Genomic DNA, 23,216 nt, shown 5'->3' with positions numbered 1-23,216 from the left:
AGAGAGATAGAGATATTGTTCTTTGGACTAAAGGCACCAAAGGGTATAGAGAGAAAACAGCAGCAAGGGACTGAGTTGAATGATCACTGATAGTGGAGCAGGCCCAAAGGCTGAATGAACTAGCCTTGCTCCTTTTTCCTAGCTTTTATCATGTGATTTCCAATAGTTATGTACGGCTGTTCTGATGCAAACTGCTCAGATTTGAATCTTGGATAAACACAAACCTGTAAGTGAACATAGTCATAGTCCTCCATCCATCCGCTGCCACTGTTGTCATACTGGGTGTCAGGTGACTCTTCAGCTGTATATCTTGGTGGCGATGGGAGGGGCCTTGCCTGGATATTGGCCTTGTCTGATAGACCTGCCTGATGGTTGGATATGTTATTGTTATTTGTCGAGTGGCTGCCGCTCTCATGACCAGCAGGAGGCACTGCACTCTTGTTGTCTCCCGGCTGTGACTTTGTCCGTTTGAAGAGCAATGAAGCATTGCCATGAAGGAAAGAGGCGAGCTGCTTTGTATCGTCGGGGATACCCCGTGAGTGCATCACAAATCGGTCCAGATCATCAGCTGAGCTTTGCTTGTTCATGATGAGAACATTCAGCGCCCAGTTACAGTTGTCCAAAGCCTGACTGTGTTTGAGGAGAAGCTGGTAGATCTCTTCCATTTTCTGCACCTGTTTGCTCAACTTTGTGTACAATGTGCGGTCAGTTGCCTGGGTGGAGTTTGCCACAGCGCCACGGGCAAATTCCAGAAGGTCCTTCACGGAATTCTTTACTCTCTCCACCCCCGTCTTGATGTTCTGTACATTGGTCTCCATGTGCTCACGGCTCCTCCAGCTGGTAACAATGAAGGACATGAGGTAGGAAATGGAGCTCTCCACATTTTGCTGATGCTTCGCCAAGATCTCCATCGCTACCTCCAGGTCCAAGTTGAGCTCTTTACTACTTGGCTTGGGCGAGATGGAAGACTCTTTCACAGGAATGACGTCGAGTGAGGAAGTTGAAATATTGCTCCTTGTGCTGCCCGTGCTGGATGCTGAATGTCTCTTGTGATTGTTGGTCATTTCTTCTGTTGTGGCATCTCTACACACCTGAGGTGGCACGTCATAAATATAATCGCCCTCAGGTTCCTCGTTCATGGTGAGCTTGCCTCCAGAAGCTGGAACACCAAGATCCCGTGGGAAATCATACACATCCTGCACATTCGTCTGATATCCACCCAGTATCTTCTGGCTTGGAGGAACGTCATAGATTTCCTGGTTGTTGGAAGGGTCCGTTAGCTTCACCGTCAGTGGAGGCACGTCATACACATCATCGATTGGATAGCCCTCATGTGCTGCTGGGGTTTGAGGTGGAATGGTATATCTCATGGAATCTGTCCCCTTGGTGGTCCTGTGGGAAAACCTCAGTGGAATGTCATATGTATCTTCAGAGACTGGCCCATCTGGGACATCCTTACTCACAGATGGGGGAACATCGTAGACCTGTGTTTAAGAAAAGGAAAAAGTTCAACCTTTGAGGAAGGTACTGAGCTACATTTTCCAACGTTCAAATTAATGTCAGCGATCGTGAACACACAAGCATCAGTGAGGCCCAGGAGTGAGGGCACTGTCCTTCCACAGTGGGAGGTTAATAGGGTTGGCTATTTGTGCACTGCAGTATCCCAGGAACATTGGGTTTTCATTCCTACATGGGACGTGGGCCCTGCTAGTAACACCAGCATTTAGTGTCCATGAATTGATTGGCTTGCTAGGCCATTTCAGCCCCATTGCCGTAGGTCTGGAGTCACATGTAGACCAGACCAAATAAGGATGGCAGTTTTCCTTCCCTGAAGGACATTAGTGAATCTGAAAGGCCTTTATGCCAATGAACAGTGATTACATGACACCAGAGGCTAGTTCCTAATTCCAAATTTTATTGAATTTAAATTCCTCCAGTTGCCATGGTGAGATGTGAACCTGTGGAAACTTATCCTTCAGATTAAACATCAGTTATATTAATTATTTGAATAGCCCTCTATAAATATAATCATCAAACACTAAGACCACACTGGTGCTGTTTTATTGCAGAGATAGGCTACAGGTTCAGGGCCTACTGTAGCACCAGGGTGGAGCTTTGCACTTTCCTGCAGGTGAGGGATTGAGAAAGATTTCCCCCTTGACCACTCCAGTGGCTGTTAAAGCAGAGGCCTGTGTCTCAGGCTTCAAACCCCTCTCTCCACGTGGAGTACAGGACATGGTTGAAAGTGAGAGCTCATTCTAATCCACCTTCCTCTCATTCATTTCACCTTCATTAGAATTTGCGGGATATTATTAAACTAGAAAAAGTGCAGAAAAGATTTACTAGTATGCTACCAGGATTGAAAGGTTTGAGTTATAAGGAGAGGCTGGATAGGCTGGGACTTTTCTCCCTAAGGCACAGGAGACTCAGGGGTGACCTTACAGAGGTCTATAAAATCATGCGGGTCATTGAGAAGGTAGATAGCGAACACTATTTCCTCACGGTAAGGGAGTCTAAAAATAGAAGGCATAGGCTTAAGGAGAGAGAGGAGAGATATAAAAAGGTCCAGAGGGGCCATTTTTTTCACACAGAGGGTGGTGAGTCTGAAACAGTCTGCCAGAGGAGTGGTGGAAGAGAGTACAATTTTCTCATTTAAGAAACATTTAGACAGGTACACAGATGGGATAGGTATGGAGGGGTATGGACCAAAAATAGGCAATTGGGATGAGTTTAATTAGGAAAACTGAGCTGCATGGACAAGTTGGGCTAAAGGGCCTGTTGTTTCCATGCTGCAGAGCTCTCTGACGCTATAACCAACACTAAAAAAAAATTCCAGCTTAAAATGATAATCAGGTTTTGAGATTTCTATCTGTTTATGGGACTGTTCCAACTTGCATTAAACTTGCAGAAAGGTTACATCCAGCAAACTCAATTTCTGCGATAAACCAGTGGAAGCGATTTGCTCAATTCTAGTTTAGACTGGGACGTTCTTCTGGACACCCCACCCCCTCCCCCATGGGCATGGAGGATGGCTTGAGCACATCGCGGGAATGTTGCAAGGAATCTCACCGTAGACAGCCTGCCATTGCTATTTCAGGTGTTCTTGGAACTACAGTTACAGAAAGCTAAGAATAGGTCAGAGGTCAAGCCACTGGCTTCCTGTCCACTCAAGAAACAAAACAGGTCAAAAGGAGCACAGAGTCTGGGAGAACTGGGAAGCCAGACCTGGAATGTGCTCCGATTTCATCTCAGAGAATTCTGTCTGACCAGGGAGTATTCAATCATGTGGCTCTCTATGACGTGGGCAGAGGAAAGGCTTGTTAAAACAGAAGGCTGGATCAGAGGCTTGAAGTAAGGTAAAGTTTGCTTTAAATGTTGGTTCTCTAATTGCAAAATAAAACTATATTATCTTTTATATTTGCTGTTATTTCACCAGTCCAGAGACCAGCCTTTGATAGCTTGGGGCAAGCACATGGTATTACATGTTAGAGGAGATTATTCTGTTCCTGTACCAACGGGTTCACAGTTACATCTCCCAGCATCACATTCTCCCTTGATTAGACACTGGGCAGCCAAGATAAACTGATCCTAAAGGATCTGGGGAAACATATAGGAGCGCTTAACAATGTTGAAGCCAACAGAAAATTTCATAAAGACTGAAAACTCCATAACATTATCACTTAACAATAATCATCACAGCAAATCACAGAATAATGGAGATGGCAAATTAGAGAAATGAGAGATTGTTTTAACTGGAATGAATTGCAATAAAGAAGGGACAGTCATCTATAAAATGAGAGAGTTGCCAGAAGTGCATTAAGTGGAAGCATAAAGTGCCAAGTGATTTGGGTAAAATAGGTTTAGATTAGATTAGATTCCCTATAGGGTGGATACAGGCCCTTCGGCCCAACAGGTCCACAACGACCCTCCGAAGAGTAACCCACACAGACCCATTCCCCTACTCCCTACTAATGCACCTATCACTCTGGGAAATTTAACATGGCCAATTCACCTGACCTGCACATCTTTGGATTGTGGGAGGAAACCCATGCAGACACGGGGAGAATGTGCAAACTCCATGCAGGCTGGAATCGAACCCGGGTCCCTGGCGTTGCTAGGCAGCGGTGCTAACCACTGAGCCACCGTGCCGCCCTTTAAAATGCTTCCTTGCCCTTTCTTTGGATGTCTCTCACTTCTAGCCCCAATAGAGACGTGAACATAGAAACAGGTTGTTTGGTTTAACTGGCACATATTGTGCGTTTCCATTCCCTCTCTGACCTGTAAGTATGGCTGGTGTCAGATGTGAAGTTCACCCATGGCTTCATGGACTTCATCAAGATGTTGCTCCTTGAACAAGCTGCCTAAATCTACCTGGAAGATGCTAATTCCTCTGCCACGAAATGTCACGCTCTCTCCTGGAACTATCTGGTCAGCCAGATAGACCATTCTAACCCCAGTCTCCCAACTCCCCAGCACTGCAGTCACCACAGACATTCCTGAAGACAAGTGCATACTCACCATTTGTTGAGAATGGATCTGGTGTTGTAGATTCATTTCAACACTGGGGGGCACATCATAGATTTCCTGTGATTTATCTCTGCTGTTTGGACCCTTCATTGCCATGGGAGGTGTATCATAAACCTGACGGAAAAAAGCCGGGATAACAATGTTGATTTGTTGCCTCCAACAACTATTAATCTCCTACAACTGATGTTGGTGTTTGAAAAATGTTCCTCTGCAAGTTTTATCCAGAAAGTATCAGTGACCATTTCCTTTTACTTATCACAGTGGAACCAATAAATATGTACAAAAGCATCCATTATGATATTCCCCAGACACACGACTATGGCTTCATGCCCAATCTCCCATTGAAGCTGATGAAAATCTTTGAAGAATTGCACATATTCATAACCCCCTCTGAATACCAAACCTCCACTGACCTTCAATGTGCCTCATGCTCTCTCCTTGCATCTTGTATTTTGCGACACGGTTTTATTTTGTACAGAACTTCAAGGCAGATTATAAATGATTGTAATCAAGAAAAAAAGAGTCCTGAATTAAAAGGGGCATTGTCAACACAAGCATTTTGTTTTCCTTTGGGAAAGAATAACCATGCATTTTTGTTACCACATAATATGGCATAATATTTACATAATGACAAAATATTTAACCATGGCTTATGTTGGAGTTGGCTTAATGGGATGCATGTTCTATTCCTGCTCGCCTTGTCTTGTCATTAGGGTGAGTGACAGTAATCAAAAGGTTTTGCTATTTATTTATGAGGATTATACTCCTTTATTAGTCATTAAATTAAGAAAACCTTTCCATTTATCTTGTTGCTGTTTGTGGGAGCTTTTTCTGTCCACAGGCTGACACACTTTCTTCCAACAGCAAGTACATTTCAAAAATAGTTAATGGCTGCAATCCAGCTTGTGACTTGCTGAGGTTTTGAAAGGTGGCACATAAATGCAAGTCGTTCTTTTCTTCAAATGAAATGTTTATCGGTACATATATTTGAAGTGAGATTTCAAAGCATTCTTTAAATTGCAGAAGAAGAGTTTTCATTTGAAATGATTTTCTGGTTTTCAGACACAGTAGCAATAAACTGGTGTCTTTCTTTTTATTAAATGCCAAAACCATTACCCACCTCTTGCCCATACTGATTGCTAGAAGATTCCATTCCTCCTCGAGTTGGAGGCACGTCGTAAATCTCCTGCAAAGTGGCCGAAGGAGGATTGCGTGATGGTAGGACGTCATATTCATCTTGTTCCATCTGTGCTGTGTCATAAACATAGACTCTACCAACGCGTGTTGGAAGGACAACCTGAAAGAAGGGGAGAGTGCAATTGTAAAAAAGTTCATAGCTTCAGCATGATTCAGCCTTGGTGGTGTGTCAGTGTAGCTGACTTTGGTTAATTAAGAGACATAGTCCAAATTCTCTGACGCACTCTTGTATGGCTGTCTGCCATCTGATCTCTATCAACATACATTCTTCAAAGGATGGTTCCACCTGAACGGTTATTGGGAACAGCCACAGTGAGAATAGAGGGCTAAGTGCCAGGGACCAGCGAATCAGAACATCAAATAGCACTGACTGTGTAAATCTGAGACGTCACAAGTGTAATTCTAACAATTGGAACACAGTTGCTTAGTCTTCTTAGCCGCCAATTCTGAATGTGTGTGTTCCAATTCCAGATTAGATTTGTCACATATTATTATACAACAAACAGAACATTGCTATCCGAAGTTTGTGTGGCTAAGTGTCAGAATTTAACATGTTAATGGAGCACATCCTTCAAAGCAATAGTACACGCAAATTAATTCACTTCTGCCATGATCTCTCCTCCCAGCAAGACAACACGATGTTACCAAGCAACACCTCACACGTATCTGAGATTGTGAGAGAGAGGTTTCCTGCAGGTTGTGTGTTGTGTCAGCAGAACTGCCAGGAGCAAGCTAGTGGTTTAACGCCGACCCATGTGACATTACGAGCAGGGGCCCTGAGTAGACACGGAGGAAAGCAATTGATTTTCTCCTTTCAGATTTAATAATTATTCCTAGGTGTTTTTTTTGCACACTAAGAACCCAGAGTCTGTAACCATTGTTCACCATCAAGGCTCTAGCTATACTGAGGTAATACTGCATTGGTCCAAAGATACCGAGGTTTGGATGAGACACCAAAGTGTGGCCCTATTTCATACAGAAGTGGAGTTGTTCTCCCCAGGGCCTCGGTCAGTCTCGTCTCCTTTAAATAGCAACAAATTGCCCGTGCAGATCAGGACATTTGCCCATCAGCATTCAGTTTAAGGTCACGTTAAACTGGCACAGCTCTCCAGGTTAAGGCTGCCATTTCACTCAAGCTTTACTGCATCGTGAATGAGCTACAGGTACAGGCTTTGTGCACTTGAACTATGTCAGGCTGTGCCTGTGTGTGCTATTTTTACTTGAATTATCTGACTGTCCTTGAACAGCAATGGTGGCACAGCTGGCGCACACACAGAAATGATACTGCATGATACTCTATGATACAGAATCAAGAGCGGGAATGAAAACAAGCTCCCAAGTGATACTCAATACACTGCTGTCATTTTATATCTACATCCCAGCAGGGTCAGGCAGTGGCAATGTCACTGGACTAGTAATCCAGAACACCAGGTTAATGTTCTGGGGGGGATGGGTTCAAATCCCACTATAGTCAAGATTAGAGTGGTGCTGGAAATGCGCAGCAGGTCAGGCAGCATCCGAGGAGCAGGAATTCTGATGAAGGGCTCCTGCCTGGAACGTCGATTTTCCTGCTCCTAGGATGCTGCCTGACCTGCTGCGCATTTCCAGCTCCACTCTAATCTTGACTCTAATCTCTAGCATCTGCAGTCCTCACTTTCGCCTAGACAAATCCCACTATGGCACCTGGTCAAATATCAATTAGGTAAAAATCTAAAAAGGGAAAAAGTTAGCCCAAATAGTGATTGTATAACCACTGTTGATTGTTCTAACATCCCACTTGACTCGCTAATGCTCTAAAAGGGAGTGAATCTGCTATCCTTAGCTGGTCTAGCCTACACTTTACTGCAGGTCAACAGCAATCTTAAATACCCCCTGAGCAACTGGGCAATAAAATCTTGCCTAGTTTGCAGCTCCAAACAGCACATGCATGAATTAAATGATAATTTCAAAAATGGATCTTCGCCCATATCCTTTCCTCTTGAGGAAACTGCAGGGTTTTTTTTAAAACTAGGGTTTTATTTAACAAGTAAAAGCAGTTCTTTGTGTCTCAGAGTACAGATAGGGTGAACTGAGTGGTTACGTTTCTGAAATAGTTGCTTGAAATTGTGAATGAAGAGGTGAGCTCAAGTAGCAGTTTAAACAACTAAGTTCAGCTTCAAAAACATATTGGGAATAATACAATTAATAAAGTGATCATGAAAGTAGTAGATTGTCATTATAACATCAACTAACGCTCTTTAGGAAATCTCTTGTCCCTTTTCCAGTCTGATCTACACAATGTGTAATCTCTGGTCTAGACCTCATGACCTGACCTGGAATATTCATGGAATGCTGGGATACAGGCAGACCCAGGTTCATGTGCCCACAGTCCAGGCTGCTAACAATCAAGGGCTCACTTAAATGCAGGGTCCCCAAAATATGGAGAAACACAGTCCAAAGGATGCTTTCCATAAACCAACGTTCAAAGTGTTTCACTTCCAAAGCAGACCCTGATTCAGAGTACAGATTTCGGACTGAGGAAGGTGCTAGAATAACAACATCAAGTAGGCCAAGATTCTCTGATAAAGCGGGCAGCTAGTAGTTAGAGCAACATGCAAATGGGCAACGTAAGTCTTTTACTTCTACAGCAACAGTGTAAGGAGGGGAAACACACATCCTACAGATGAAGTTGACAGTGCATTCATGTAACAGTGGTATACTCAACGACATTCAGAAGTCAGGAAACTCAGTCTCAATCAGGTAACTCAATTTCGGTCTCAGAACTCTATTTGGTAAACTGGGGTTCACTGGTAGCGCTTACTGCTCTGACCAGATCATGGGTTTTTACGGCCCATAACACAGAGTTAAGTATTAAATCAAGGGTGGTGTTCACATGCTGTGCTGAAGGACAGCCAAACGGTCAAACTTGCTTTCTTTAGGAAAAGACACAAAAGCAAGTTTGTCTGGATCAAAAAATCCCAAAACACTATCCAAAGAAAGTCAGTCATCCTTTCCATAATGTCCTCACCAATGCTAATTCCACAAGCAACATCACCAAGATAAACTTCTCATTGTCACACTGTGAGAACTTGCGATGCATGGCATAGCTGCTGTGCTTCCTACATTACAGCAGTGACTCCAGTTCTGTGGCCTGTTAAATGCTTCATAGCAGCCTAAGGTTATGAAAAACACTAGACAGATACAAGCCTTTTACAGTGAATAGGCGCTACCAGCTTCAACATTCTCTAAGATCCTGACATCTAAAGACATTGCAAAGTAAGCAAACTGAAAACGTCCCATAACAGCAGAGAACAACATATTTAATGAGGGCTGGTCTGAATTAACACATTACAGTAAAGCTGAGGCTGAAGGAGTAAAAACAGATAGCCCCTGACCAAAACTCAAAACCACTGAGAAGATCTCATTTGGGGACTGTAAACTCTTGAGGTACTGTGGGATACTGGCTGCTGTCTGACAAATTAAAGCTCATATTAAATTAAGTCCTTTGGCACAGACAGGGGGGAAAAAAAGCAAGGTATTCAGAAGTAGACTTGCTCTCCTAGCTCACCAATTAATTTTATACAGTCCCTCACCTCCCAGATTAATTATGTTCAGTCACTTACTGTTCCAAAAATAAGACTGGGTTTTAGCTTCCCTGGACCCCTCTGGTGCTCAGATATAACCTGCTGCGACGCAGCAAAATGAGAACTAACTGCAGAAACTGTGCTGTCTGCCAGAAAACTTGGTAACGAGCACAGTAAAGACGACACTGACAATGTATACTTAGTGTGAAAGTGCGCGTGGGTGTAACAGCTAAAGCGTGCACGACGCAGGTTACGGTAGGGTTGTGAAACAGCAACATTACAGCAAATGTGTAACAGAAACGGTTCGGGCGGGAAGGGAAAGGAAACAAATGTATTTGAACCTCCAATAGCTGCAATGAGGTGAGAAGGGCTGGGATTTCCAGAATCACCTGGGTATGAGAATTGGACAAAGACAAAGAGAGTCCACCCGCAATACTTAACAGGCAATAATTTTGACAATCTCCATAAGGACCAATAACTCCTCATGGATTCTGGATTTTCCAAAGTTCACTGGGCCTGGATATCCAAGAACTATGGATGGAGGAACAGGAATTCTTGTCCCAATATCCGGGAATTCAGCGGCAGATTCAAACCACTACAACTGCCGGAGGAAAGATCACAGAAGTGCTTCACGGGTGGCTCCCAAGCACTGAGGATGTCACCGAGACAGGGGACGAAACGTCTGCAACACAAATTCCCAGCTCGGAGAACAGAACCACAACAATTCAGAATTATGTTCCTGCTTCTGGAAGGTTGGCTTCCTCTTGCAAAAGAGGAAAAGTCGAGACTATTAAGGGATCAGGAAGTTGACCCAACGATAAACTGCCCTGCTGTGTGTCTAACTGGGTCGTATGGATCACTAAGGTCTCAAGCTTAGTATTGACCTGTGGTGATTGGAGTGGTCTTGGGTGTCAGGGGTACCGATGGTCAACTCATTTCCCTGCTCTATCCGCGTAGGCTCACACATTTAATTGCCTCAAATACCTGCCGAATTTCCTTTCAAAATCATTCATCGTCTCCATTTCCAGCACGCGTGCGGACAACATTCCCTGGGATGTTTCTCGCTGCCGTGTGGATCTCTGAAGACCGTGCGTGAAGCAGCTTAAGGTAATGGAAGCCGTGTGTCGGCTCACTGATTGACGAGCATGGAGTTTCCCAGTGACAGCACAGCCCAGCAGCTTGGATGGAATATTGAGGGCAGGCAACAAATCCCAGTGTATTACCACTCACTGCATAAAAAACTGCTTTTCCTCACTTCCCCTTTATGTATCTCTTTGATTAGATTAGATTACTTACAGTGTGGAAACAGGCCCTTCGGCCCAACAAGTCCACAGCGACCCGCCGAAGCGCAACCCACCCATACCCCTACATCTACCCCTTTAACCTAACACTACGGGCAATTTAGCATGGCCAATTCACCTGACCCGCATATCTTTGGACTGTGGGAGGAAACCGGAGCACCCGGAGGAAACCCACGCAGACACGGGGAGAATGTGCAAACTCCACACAGTCAGTCGCCTGAGTCGGGAATTGAACCCGGGTCTACAGGCGCTGTGAGGCAGCAGTGCTAACCACTGGGCCACCGTGCCGCCCAGTTTGTTTCAAATAAAAACCTTCTTTCATGGGATGTAGAAGATTTTGGTAATACCAGCATTTATTACCCAGGCCCTGACTGCCCTTGAGAAAGTGTCAGTGAGCCACCCTCCACACAAGGGAGGGACTTCCAGGAGTTTGACCCCATGACAGTCAAGGAATGGCAATATCTTTCCAAGTCAGGATGGCATGTGGCTTGAAAGAGACTTTGTAGCTGGTGATGTTTCCATGCATCTGCTGCCCTTGCCCTTCTAGAGGGTAGAGGTCACGGCTCAGCCAAAAGGTACTGTCGAAGAAGCCGCAGTGAGTTGCTGCAGTGTGGCTTGTGATTGATACACGCTGCTGGCAATGTGCAGGAATGGTGGAGAATGTTAATATTTCAGCTGGAGGATGTGGTGCCAATCCAGCGAGCTGCTTAGCCCTGGATGGTGTCGAGCTACTGGAGTGATGCTGGAGCTGCACCCATCCAGGGGAGTGGGGAGTATTCTGTCACACTCCTGACAGGTGTCTTGTCAATAGTGGGTGGGTGGGCTTCAGTGAGTCAGGAGCTGCGTTAGTGCAGAATTCCTAGCCAGTGACCTGTGACCCCTTCTCCTCCTCCTACCATCACATAAGGGACTAGTCTTTATTTACATGTCATATTCTTAACCTGATATAATCTAAGTTCCCTGATCAAATCACCACTCAATTTCTTTTGGTCTAAAGAGAGTAACTCCAGCTTCTCAAACCAAACTTTGCAAATCCCTGAAACTATTCCACCTCTTCACCATGTCATGGACTCTCTCGTCCTTCCAGTGACATGAACCAGACACAACTAGTGTCAGGCCATGGTATAAAATAAGGGGTGGTAAGTGGCTCCAGTGACTATGATAGAGTACAACACAATCCTTGGAATACAGTATTACCTCTGTGCCTTCATGGAATTCCATCTTCAGGGAGTGAGCAATATTCTGGCGTTTAAGCGTTACAACTTTCATAAACAAGTTATGGCAGCATGGTGTCTCAGTGGTTAGCACTGCTACCTCACAGTGCCAGGGATCCGGGTTCAATTCCACCCTTGGATGGCTGTCTGTGTGGAATTGGTACGTTCTACCAATGTCTGTGGGTGTTTCCACCGAGTGCTCCGGTTTCCTCCCGCAGTCCAAAGATGTGCAGGTTAGGTGGATTGGTCATCCATGTTAGTATCCAGGGATGTGTAGACTAGGTATTCCGGTTATGGGTAATGTGGGGTTACAGGGATAGGGTAGGCAAGTGGGTCTGGATGGGATGGTCTGAGGGTCAGTGCAGACTCAATGGGCCAAATGGCCTCCGCCTGCACTGTAGGGATTCTATGGTTCTATTATTCAATAATATATCACCCAAGACAAACCTCGATCTGCTACTGTGTGAAAGTTGTTGAGAATAAGATGGCTGTGATCAAATATGACACTTAACAAGACTTTAGGTTTCCAGTTGAAGCATGGTTATTTGAACCAGGTACTGAAGAGCATCCATTACCTGGAAATTCAGATGCAAAATATGAAATAGGCATTCTGAACTGGATGGAGGGTTTACTTTTATTCATTTGTGGGACATGGGCATAGCTGGCTGGCGGTGGTGGTGGAGCTGCCTTCTTGAACCGCTGCAGTCCACATGCTGTGGATTGACCCACAATGCCAATAGGAAGGGAATTCCAGGATTTTGACCCAACAACAGTGAAGGAACGGCGATATATTTCCATGTCAGGATAGTGAACGGCTTGGAGGGGAATTTGAAGGTGGTGGTGTTGCCATGGATCTGATGCCCTTTTCCTTCTAGAGGGAAGTGGTTGTGGGTTTGGAAGGTGACGTCTAAGGATTTTTGGTGAGTATCTGCAGTGCATCGTGTAGCTCGGACACACTGCTGCTACAGGTATACAACAGGGAAACAAAAACATCAAAAAGTGACTGTTTCTGTGTCTCCCTGACTAACTTTAAACCCTTTTCAAAAAAAAACTATCTGCATTCTTTTTTTTAAAGAAATCAATATCACCGTATGAGCCAACAAAACTGAACCTCTTTCTGAGCACATCATCACAGCAGAGTGAGTGAATTACTTGACAAGTCGGTTGATTTTCAGACATTTAAATTGTGCTCAGCGATAGTCTCCCAGAAAATCCCACAGACGACATATGTTCCTCTCGGCTATTTATAGATCCAAGGAATGGCTAAAATTCTCATAAGAAAAATAGTAACATACTGAGTCAATTTTATTGCTTCCTGGCATCACTGATGCAGCTTGAGAGAGAGGCCAGATTAGGGGGCTGTGAAAGATATTTTGAAGGCTAAGGAATTTTTCAAGTTTTTGTTCTGTTTGATTCATGAGGGGTTGAAGGATGAACATGTCAGGAATGAAAAATCTGGCATCGGAGAGATTGATTTTATTGTGACCACAATGGGAAATGATAGGTTGCCATGGATACAATGTGACGGAATGCTAAGACTGGAGCTGAAGCCTGGCGATTTATGTTCCATCAGTCAAGCGCTGAGACACTTAAATTAGGGAGCTAAGTCATAAAATCGAGGTCACACCCTCTGGATGACATTACTGAATATGTTTTGATGCGTAAGAATAATGAAAACGCCAACCTGCTTTATCAATGAGCAGAAGAATCGACGTTTTGGGCATAAGCCCTTCTTCAGGAATGAAGAAGGGCTTATGCCCGAAACGTCGATTCTCCTGTTCCTTTGATGCTGCCTGACCTGCTGCACTTTTCCAGCAACACATTTTTAAGCTCTGATCTCCAGCATCTGCAGTCCTCACTTTCTCCTGCTTTATCAATGAGCCTTCTACGTTCTGAAGAAAATAATAATTCCAGACGTATGTCATGAGCTTTACTGACCAGCCCTGGTTTCCTGTGGCAGAGGCAATAAGTCCCCTTCAACACTGCAGCCCATGGGCAGGCACTCTCACAATGCAGTTGTTAGGTAGGGTCGACTGGGATTTAACTCTGTGATAATGAGTGCCCAAAGGCATTCTGATTTACACTCCCTTCACTCTCGCTTTCCCCCAACTCCCACCGTCTCCACCACACGTCCCACTTCTCCCAGCATCAGTCTGATTAAAATATTTATTTTATTCCAGCCTGTAAAAGGAGAATTTTGTAACCTGAAGGAACAACTGCTTCAGCTCCGGCACCTCTCCTCCAGTTGTGAATTGTCCCAATTCGAGCTGCTATGACTGACCCACATAATTGATCAGTTAATAACATCCCCAATACAAGATTGGGTCTTTCCTATAAAGGAAGGCCACTGTCAACATGAAACACCACCATTGAGAGATTTCCACAAAGTTACTGGAGGATATTGCAGGAGAAGATCATTAGTAAAAATGATGCTGACACTCCATTATAGCACTAAGGGATACTATGCTGCTGGAGTGCTGTCTTTCCGACAAAACCTAATCCAAAAACCTGGCCTGTTCTCTGTTGTCAATGTGAAAGATTCCACAGCACCGTTTCAAAGAGACACCACATTTCCTGTCCTGGTCAATAATTATCCCTCACAGCATCATTAAAACAGACCATTGCTACATTGCAGCTTACTATGGGGACCTTACTAAGAGCCTAATTCGTTGCCTGAATCCAACAGTGACCATAATTCAAAAGTACTTGCATGTGTTTTATGTCCCAAGATTACGCAAGACTCTATCTACTGTAAATGCAAATTCTTTCTTCAATGGACAGGTACATCGGAGGACATGGCCAGTCTTGGTCTGCACTCCTACTATTTCGATCAGTATTCCTGCGCAGTTATGGAGCCATACAGTTATACAGCACAGAAACTGACCCTTTGGTCCAACTAGTTCATGCCTACCAACTACCCTAAAGTGACCCAGTCCCATTTGCCAACATTCAGCCCATATCTCTCTAAACCCTTCTTATTCATATACCCATCTTATTGTCTTTTAATGTTGTAATTGTACCAGACTCCATCACTTCCTCTGCCAGCTCATTCCATATATGCACTACCCTCTGCATGAAAAAGTTGTCCCTTAGGTCCCTTTTAAATCTTTCCCCTCTCACCCTAAACCTATGCCCTCTAACCAGATACGTTTTCATGGCAAGCCTACATTTTCATGGCTGCCACAGCTGATGCAAGCTTCCAGGTTTATTTAATTAATTCAATTTAAATTCAGCGGCTGCCCAAATAGACGGTGAATGCATACCTCCAGACCATCAGTTCAATAGCATAACCCATGATGCCATTGTCCCCTTAACTGCTGCAATTGGGCAGATTGTGGCCAGCTAAAGGGTTAACAGTATCCTCAACAACAAGTCAACTGCAGATTTGTAAGCTTTTGCTTAGTATGAAATTCACTGCAACAGGTAAATTGCAACCAATAATCATGGTGTTGCACTTTTTTTTGCCTGAACTGCATTATACAACATCAATTTAGCCAACATGTTCATATACACCAGAAACATCTTCCTTTCTACAATAAAGGTAACAAAATTTTGAATAAAGACGAATTGGATTTGCTTTATCTGTAAACTCTGACACAGTTTACCAATAATGAGCCCATTGTCTTCTGCAGCTATTAGAAATCAATAGGGTTTTGTTAAATACCGGGACACTGTGACCCGATCAGTACTTTTAATCTTTGTGCTGGGCTACAAAACCACACTGTGTTCTCTTTGTCCTTGTTGATGTAACTTAATGATTGAAGCTGAAATGATTGAACTCTTGACATATTGGCAGCACCGGCTTGGTGTGGACTGTTAAATCACATAATAAATCTCTTCCTTTTCTGAGAAGGCACATTGGAGGATGGGCTTAGTATTTAGCTGATCAGTCAGAAACCTATGGATCATGAATTCTCAGACTCTGCTCTTCAGTTAATGCACATTACAGTAAAGTAAGCATAAAGAATGGCCCATTATTAAAATCAGAGCAAACTTCAGTTGTTTTTAAAAAATAATGCACTTTAAAAACACAGGAAAGCCTTGACTTGAAATACAATTCCATAATGCAATGTTTTACTGTAATGACGAGTTGGGAGGTAAGATTTCAAATCCAAACCAGACTAATTCCAATCTAATCTTAGATTTTCTTCAAAGATCCTTCTTCAGACCAACTCTACTCCAGACAGATCTGTTGCCTTTTATTTGTAATTACAAAGGGCAACAGTCTTGAAGAAAAAGTAGACATGAGTCAGCAGGTGAGTAGATCACTTTAGTAAGAAGTGAGCTATTTCTGGAGTATGGAAACCAGACAAACATTCCTAGAGTTTTATAAATGTTTTGCTGGATGAAGTTCAGAAGTTGGAAGAATTGTGCACAATCACCATTGGTGTATTTAAATATTTACGGGTGAATCGTAATGATTTTCCGGCTGTGAGTTGTGTTGAGTTTATCTCAATTAGGGATTCCCACTTAGGACCTAGTGAAATTTCTTGCCTTCCCTACACCTGTGGCATCCTCATGTCCGAGGCAGGAGATGCCCCTGTGGTGACAGCGAGCGGGGACTTCACCAAGAGGCACAGGATGGAGCAGGAGCGGCAGGTCGAATCACATCCCCTGCTGAGCGGGCATGTGGTCACAGCCATCTCCTCCCCCTAATGCACACTTTCAACAGGGAATACACCTCAGCCAGCTGATTCCAGCCTTCACCACTACATATCAGAGACTGCCCAAATACCAACAGCCGCTTCCTGACAGCCCTACCCCCCATTGACCTCCCAAGGTCCCCTCTATGAGCCTGCTCCCCTTTCCCCCAACCTCCTCCCCCAAAGCCCCTGGCACCTGAGGTTGACTGTATCAGGTGCGTTAATAGACTGCATCCTTCCTGATCATGGACAAACTCCCCCTCCCCCTGTATGACCCCCCTTTACCATCTCCCAGTGAACATATTGTTACCCCCTACACTCCAAACTGAAGCCTGAAGTCTCCTTCCCTACGCCTTTGTTCCCCCCAACTCGTCCACTCCCCTCCTAGTTTCTTTGGCTGATGGCATCGAGTGATCTAACCACACAAAACCCCAGACTGACACCTCGATGCTTCCCCATATGCAATCGCCATACACCCCCCACCCCCCAGAGAGTGGCTGTGATGGAGCCACAGGCCAGACCGGGGCTCAGTCCCCGAACTGCAGAGGCACTGACTGCCCCTGCCTGGAATAACCCTGACCCTGGTCAATACTCGGGACTGTTATGGGAGGGTGCCCTTGACCGCCTGTGCCAGAAACTCACTTAACCGATGGGTGCCTCCATGGAGGTCAGTGAAAGCTACTCCTTGAACTACACGGTTGCTGCCTGCGCAGTGTGCCCTCTGGGTTAGCCGCTGGGATATGGAGTAGGGTGGAGATTGATGTAGCAAACTGCTATATAGAAAACAATGTGGGATCCCTACACGGAGGACAGCTGACCAGCAAGGTACACTGCCTGGTGAGGGAATGCTCTGATTGGTGTGGCAAGGCAATTCATGGCACAAATGATGTGAGTAAGCAGGCTGGCACTGAGTCAGCAAATGAACAGACGAACCGCAGTCTGGTCCAATCTTGGAGCAGCCTGCCAATGCATCGGAAGCCTGTGCTTCCAGAAGGCTCTGCAAGTGTGTCAGAGAGATACCCGGGTAATCGTGGGGAGGTTGGCAATGAGGGGTAACAGCAGTTAGTGCCAGTGGATCGTGCCCTAGGAAGCTACAGGGTCATATACAAAATGGAGGTAGATTAGAACAAGGGGCAAGCTGAAGACATCAGGTACCCCTGTCACACACACTACCTGTGCACTGTTTGGCACCGTTGGTAAGAAATGAAGCAGAGTATTAATAACATGAAGTGGCCTGGTAACAAAGCATTTAATGAGCAAAAATACCCCTTCATTGACAATTCGCGGTTGCCTCGCAAGGAACATGCCTCATTGCTTTTGAAAGGTGGAAATGACAGAGTGGGATGCTAGGAGAAAGTGAGGACTGCAGATTCTGGAGATCAGAGCTTAAAAATGTGTTGCTGGAAAAGCGCAGCAGGTCAAGCAGCATCAAAGGAACAGGAGAATCGACGTTTCGGGCATAAGTCCTTCTTCAGGAATGAGGACCCACCATTGAGATAAGCCTCAATGGACTTCTCATCCAACAGTGCCACCCATCCCCCATAACCTACCACACCCAACCTCCTGTAAGACTGCGTCCATAATATCTACTGTTAACATTCACTTCTGGAACAGTCACACATCGACATGAGGATTTATCAGAGGATTGTTTCAATTCACCTCAAGAGGAACTCCATGCAGATCTCATCCATTTTGTCTACATGAATTATATTGCATCATAAAGCCTTCCATGTATTTCTATGAAGAACAGGATTTGCATTCAATAACAGGAAGCTACTGAGAACAAAGAACCCTTCCTAATTTAAACCCCGTGTCACTTCAACAATTCGAGCAATGCCCTAAACTACAGCTTGGACACCTCACGCTTATGAAATCATTTTCATATTGTGACTCTGTTTCACCTGCACTGGAGTTTCACATATACAAACCTTAGAAAGTGGCAACAGAATATGGGAAAACTACTAAAGCCATATGGAATGCTATCTTTATAAATACAGACACAGAGCACAAAATGCAAAGGTCATGCCAAACATTGATAAATAACTAGCAAGGCCTCAGATGCAAAGCAGTGTCCAAATCCAGGCACCAGTCTTTAGGAGGGGTTTTCCTTCCTTTAGTCTATCACGGGATGTGGGCATCGCTAGGCCTGGCTGGCATTTGTTGTCCATCCCACACTGCCCTTGAGAAGGAGCTGGTGAGTTGCCCTCCTAAACCACTGCAGTCCATGTGGTGGAGTGCTGTTAGCGAGGGAGTGCCAGTATTCTGACACAACAACACTGAAGGAATAGCAATATATTTACAAATCAGGATGGAGTTTAGCTTGGAGGGGAACTTGCAAGTGATGGTGTTCCTATGCACCTGCTGTTCCCCATCCCCATGGTGGTAGAGGTTGTGGGTTTGACAGGCACTATCGAAGGATCTTTGGTGTGGTGGTGCAGTGCATCTTGTGCCGCGGTCAGGGATGGAGGGAGTTCTGTTGGATAGTAGCAAGCTTCTTCAGTGTTGTCCAGACAAGTGGACAGCACTCTATGATACTGCTGACATGTGCCTTATAGATGGTGGACAGTTTTTCAGGAGTCAGCATGTGAGTTAGTCTTTGCAGAACATGTAGCCACTGTATTTTATGACTGTTGCAATTCATATTTTTGTCAACAGTAACTCCTAGGATATTAATGACAGGGGTTTCAGCTCAGGAAATGGCCATTGTCTGTCAAGGGTTGAAGGTTACATTCCCTCATGCTGGAGATCATCATTGCTTAGCATCTGTGTGGCATGAATCTTACTTGTCATTCATCAGCCCAAAGCTGAATGTTGATCAAAATTTGCTGCATGTAGACACAGAGAGGTGTGATATCTATGAGGTAGCGAATGGTGCTGAACACTGTACAATCTAGTGGGCTGTAGAATGGCATTGATAATACTGGGTCAGTCACTCAGGAGGAAGGACCTCGAGGGACAAAAGGATCCTGTGTGAAGGAGACTTTTGTTGAAAAGAGTTCACAAAGTGAGTGCTGATCTTATACAAAGTGAGCCTGGAGAATGAATAATGGGAAACAAGGAGAGAGCAGATGAGCTGAACTGTTTATGTCTGTTATCACAATTTAGGATCCAAGGAAGGTCCCAGGAGCAGCAATTTATCAGGAAATGGAAAGGAAGAAACAACGCAGGACAACTGCAACCACCAGAGATCTCCCATTTTCTCTACCTTGGAAAGGGACTGAAGACAGCTGAGTCACCATGTACATTCCTGCTTAGTCAGCATTTAAGATCCAGTACCTTATCCTCCAACTCTAATACTCGTCTTACAACTGTCATACTATATATCACCCACAAACCAGTCATTAACACTCATACCCCTATAAATCAGACACTGCAATTTGATACCAGTGGAATTCCTAGACACTTTCTCCTTACCTCAGGCTATCTCAACATGGTGACAATGCTCTCATACAAGCTGTTAACCCATCTGTATATTACACTCAGTCTGGAATCAGCATGGTTTTTAAAGAAGCTTCTTTTCCAACCAGTTTGAACATTTGCAAGTGAAATTGCTGACTTTAATCTTTCGGAAGGAGAAATCACAAACAGCAGATTTCAACAGATTATTATACTGGACAGTCAAATCAGGCTCAAAACGTTAACTCTGTTTCTTTCTCCACAGTTACTGCCAGACCCAAGTTTCTGCAGCATTTCCCCTTTTTTAATCTCAGATCTGCAGCATTGACAGTATTTTGCTTTAGTTGTTACATTGTTCATTGAAGTTGAAAATGAGGCTCTTATAAACAGCTGAAGGTGAGTGTAAGACCATGAGGCTTACAGAAACGAATAGAAGCCCTGCCCTTGAACTTATCACCACCACAGTCATCACGACACAAGTGACACCATTTGAAGAGAATTGATTAAAAAAAAAGGAACAATTTTGACAGCTAAAATGGCCAGATTTTGATAAATGCAATATGCCAAATGAAGTACACTGCATGTAGGCTGCGTGTTAAGATTTTCAGCATGACTTATAGAGGGATTGCCTCAGCCCTGCACTATATTGATAGCCATTATTTACAGATTGAAGCAATCATCAGCAGGACCACTTAGCAACACAACAAATTGCATTACAATGACAAACAAGGTTGTAAACACTGACCCTCGACAGCCAAACTGACAGCTCACTGCCACCTGGGTATTTTGTCAAGCTTAAATATCCCTGCAGTAGTCCAATCCCAAAGCAGACCTCGTGTCATTGCTGTCTTGTAGAATAATGACCAGGCGACAGTCTAAGGCACACTGCTACAACCACTGCGGTACAATGATTAACTTTAGTTCCGCTGCTGCCTGTTACCCTTCTAAAGCACAGAATACCTGTATTAACTTTTCCAGATTCCCCAATACAAGACTTATTTTTCAACCGAAATATATATTTGTCAAGCACTTTTAATTCACTGAGAATCCCCAGGAGCATCAAACAAAATTCGATACTTTGCCACATAAGGAGATATTAGGATGATGTATGTTGTACCTCTTTAAATAATGTCACTTGTGTAATGCTGACATTGTAGTGGTGATAAGCTCAAGGCAAGGGCTTATATTCATTTCTCTACGCCTCTTGGTCTTACACATTTCCCCTTCAGCTGTTTGTCAGAATGTTATTTTCAACTTCAATGAACAATGTAACAATAAAAGTAAAATACTGTCAATGCTGGAGAGAGCCTGCACATTGCAGAGAACAATCACCAATACAGAAGACACTCAGAAATGGCTGTAGGTGCCCTCAGTTATCCGAACAGTTAACATTCGGATAGCTTCAGTATTTCAATACAATGGTGTGAGGTTTTATGGTGTCCAGCTGATATCACAGCCCCACTGGATTGTAGAATTTCCCGCTGCTCAAATATATCGACATTGCAAAAAGGGAATCTTTGAGCTGAGATGGATAGTTGCTGGTGAAGATTGTCTGAAATAGGTGTGACATATGTAACTGGTTCTGCACAGGCTTAAAAATGGCACTCTACTAATAACAAAACAAAGGGCTTTTTAATTAGAATATTTTTAGATTCTAGTTTCCTCTCATGAGCAACAATATATAAAACAATTTTTTGGGGGGAGGGAGGTGGGGAAAGAGGACAGAGAGTTAGCAGCACCATCTTAACTCAAAAACACTTTAACAAATTAGAGAATAAAAATAAGCCACCTAAAAAAAAGGTACAATCCAAAAATGTACATGCACCTAGTGGACATTTATGGTTCATATGCCCACTTGTTTCTCTCCTGATAAGTTTAAGTACCTAGCCAATCCAGAACGTTACATTCAAATAATGTGTGCATTCAAACCAGACACAGGAGTACAAATGCAAAACAAACTCAAAAACAAAATATTTAAATTTAGCCTAGCATTAATTTGTTGGCTTCCTTCCGGAATACATAGTTGGTTCTCCCATCTAAGATGTGGCAAACCCATCAGGAAGGAAGACAATCAACATCACTTCTAATTGATCTGAAAAAAAAGTAAAGGAATACAGAAGACCCCAAGGGAAGGAAACACCCTGCTTCCTAAAACCGTCAGGCGCATCTTGAATATGCAAGCTGTACAAATCCAAAAATAATTGCCTCTCATATCTCTCAAGCACAGTCGTTAATAGGAGCCTCACCCAGTCGTTAATACTGCATTTGTGCCAGAATCCAATTTGTCAGAATACAGTCCCTCAGCAAACAGCATTTCTGATCAAAATATTCTTCACTTTGCTTTGGGATTATGAACCAAGGTCAGGAAAAGTATTTCCCACAGAACCGATGCTTCCTACTCCATCCTCACAACTACAAGTCTTTATTTTCAGCATCTCAAAGTTTTCAGTGGAATATTTCTTATTTAACGTGTAGAAGCCCAAATGACTGGCTTATTTAGTCTGGTCTAAATAACGTTTTGTCATCCCCAGACATTCAGAAAAACATGACCAATCTCTCCAGAGAATAAACAGCATTTGTTTCTTTGACACAATGACAAATGTGCATTAAGGAATGGGTGAGGCTGATATTGATGACTGCGTTAGGGAGATATGAGAGGGAATTATTTTTGGATTGTCTGTCTTAAGAGCGGGCTGACAGTTTTAGGAAGTAGGGTGTTTCCTCCTCTTTAAGACTTGTACAAAAACACATACATATTTGTAACTCAATTAATCAATACAAGTTGCTTAGCTGAATGCAGCAAAATACTAAATTACTCTCAGACACAACTTAGGCCCTTTGTTGCCAATATTGCACAAAGGTGTTTGTGGAGGGAGAAACTGAGCTCTGGGTGACTAGAAAGCAAATCTCATTTTAACTTTAACTCACAAAAAAGTTTCTAACTGCACTAAAGATAACAACTGGAAAACCAAGCATGGTTATTTCATACTGTGACTTGATTAAAAGAAAAAGATTACACAGTAAACCGCCAGGTTTGGGATTGGAAATGAAGTTCAACCTCCCACACAACTCAGTGATTTTACAGAGTAACTCCTACTACCTTCAGAATGGACATGTTCTGGTTATGATGAACGCCATGTCCTGAATTTAATGCGGACAGCAATTCAGTAGTTCCCAGATTTCCTGTATTAGATGGAGGAAATTCCCATAGCAGTTCCAGTCCTGACTAATGCACATAAGTATGTGAAGGACAAGTAAGGGCACTGTTAGGTCAGGACGCTATCAGACTCAATTGTGACGCCCTCTCAAGTCAAATATCCTCACCGTTACAGCTCATTTTTTGGAAAGACATCCGTTATGAAGTAATCTTGAGAA

At 43.8% G+C, this 23,216-nt stretch overlaps 1 protein-coding gene across 3 annotated transcripts in view; it reads right to left on the bottom strand.

Annotated features, from left to right (window-relative positions):
- bcar1 (BCAR1 scaffold protein, Cas family member) overlaps positions 1-23,216 on the bottom strand; it is a 243,966-nt gene that overhangs the window by 12,021 nt on the left and 208,729 nt on the right. For all 3 annotated transcript variants that reach the window (XM_043707042.1, XM_043707041.1, XM_043707040.1), the window contains exons 3-5: positions 5,648-5,824; positions 4,519-4,641; positions 225-1,484 (exon numbers count right to left, since the gene is read on the bottom strand). In XM_043707042.1, the coding sequence (XP_043562977.1) occupies positions 225-1,484; positions 4,519-4,641; positions 5,648-5,824 (1,560 nt within the window). The remainder of the gene's footprint in view (positions 1-224; positions 1,485-4,518; positions 4,642-5,647; positions 5,825-23,216) is intronic.

The sequence above is a fragment of the Chiloscyllium plagiosum genome, chromosome 17 (genome assembly GCF_004010195.1).
Source record: "Chiloscyllium plagiosum isolate BGI_BamShark_2017 chromosome 17, ASM401019v2, whole genome shotgun sequence".
Lineage (NCBI taxonomy): Eukaryota > Metazoa > Chordata > Chondrichthyes > Orectolobiformes > Hemiscylliidae > Chiloscyllium > Chiloscyllium plagiosum.
This window is presented reverse-complemented; position numbering and strand designations above follow the sequence as displayed.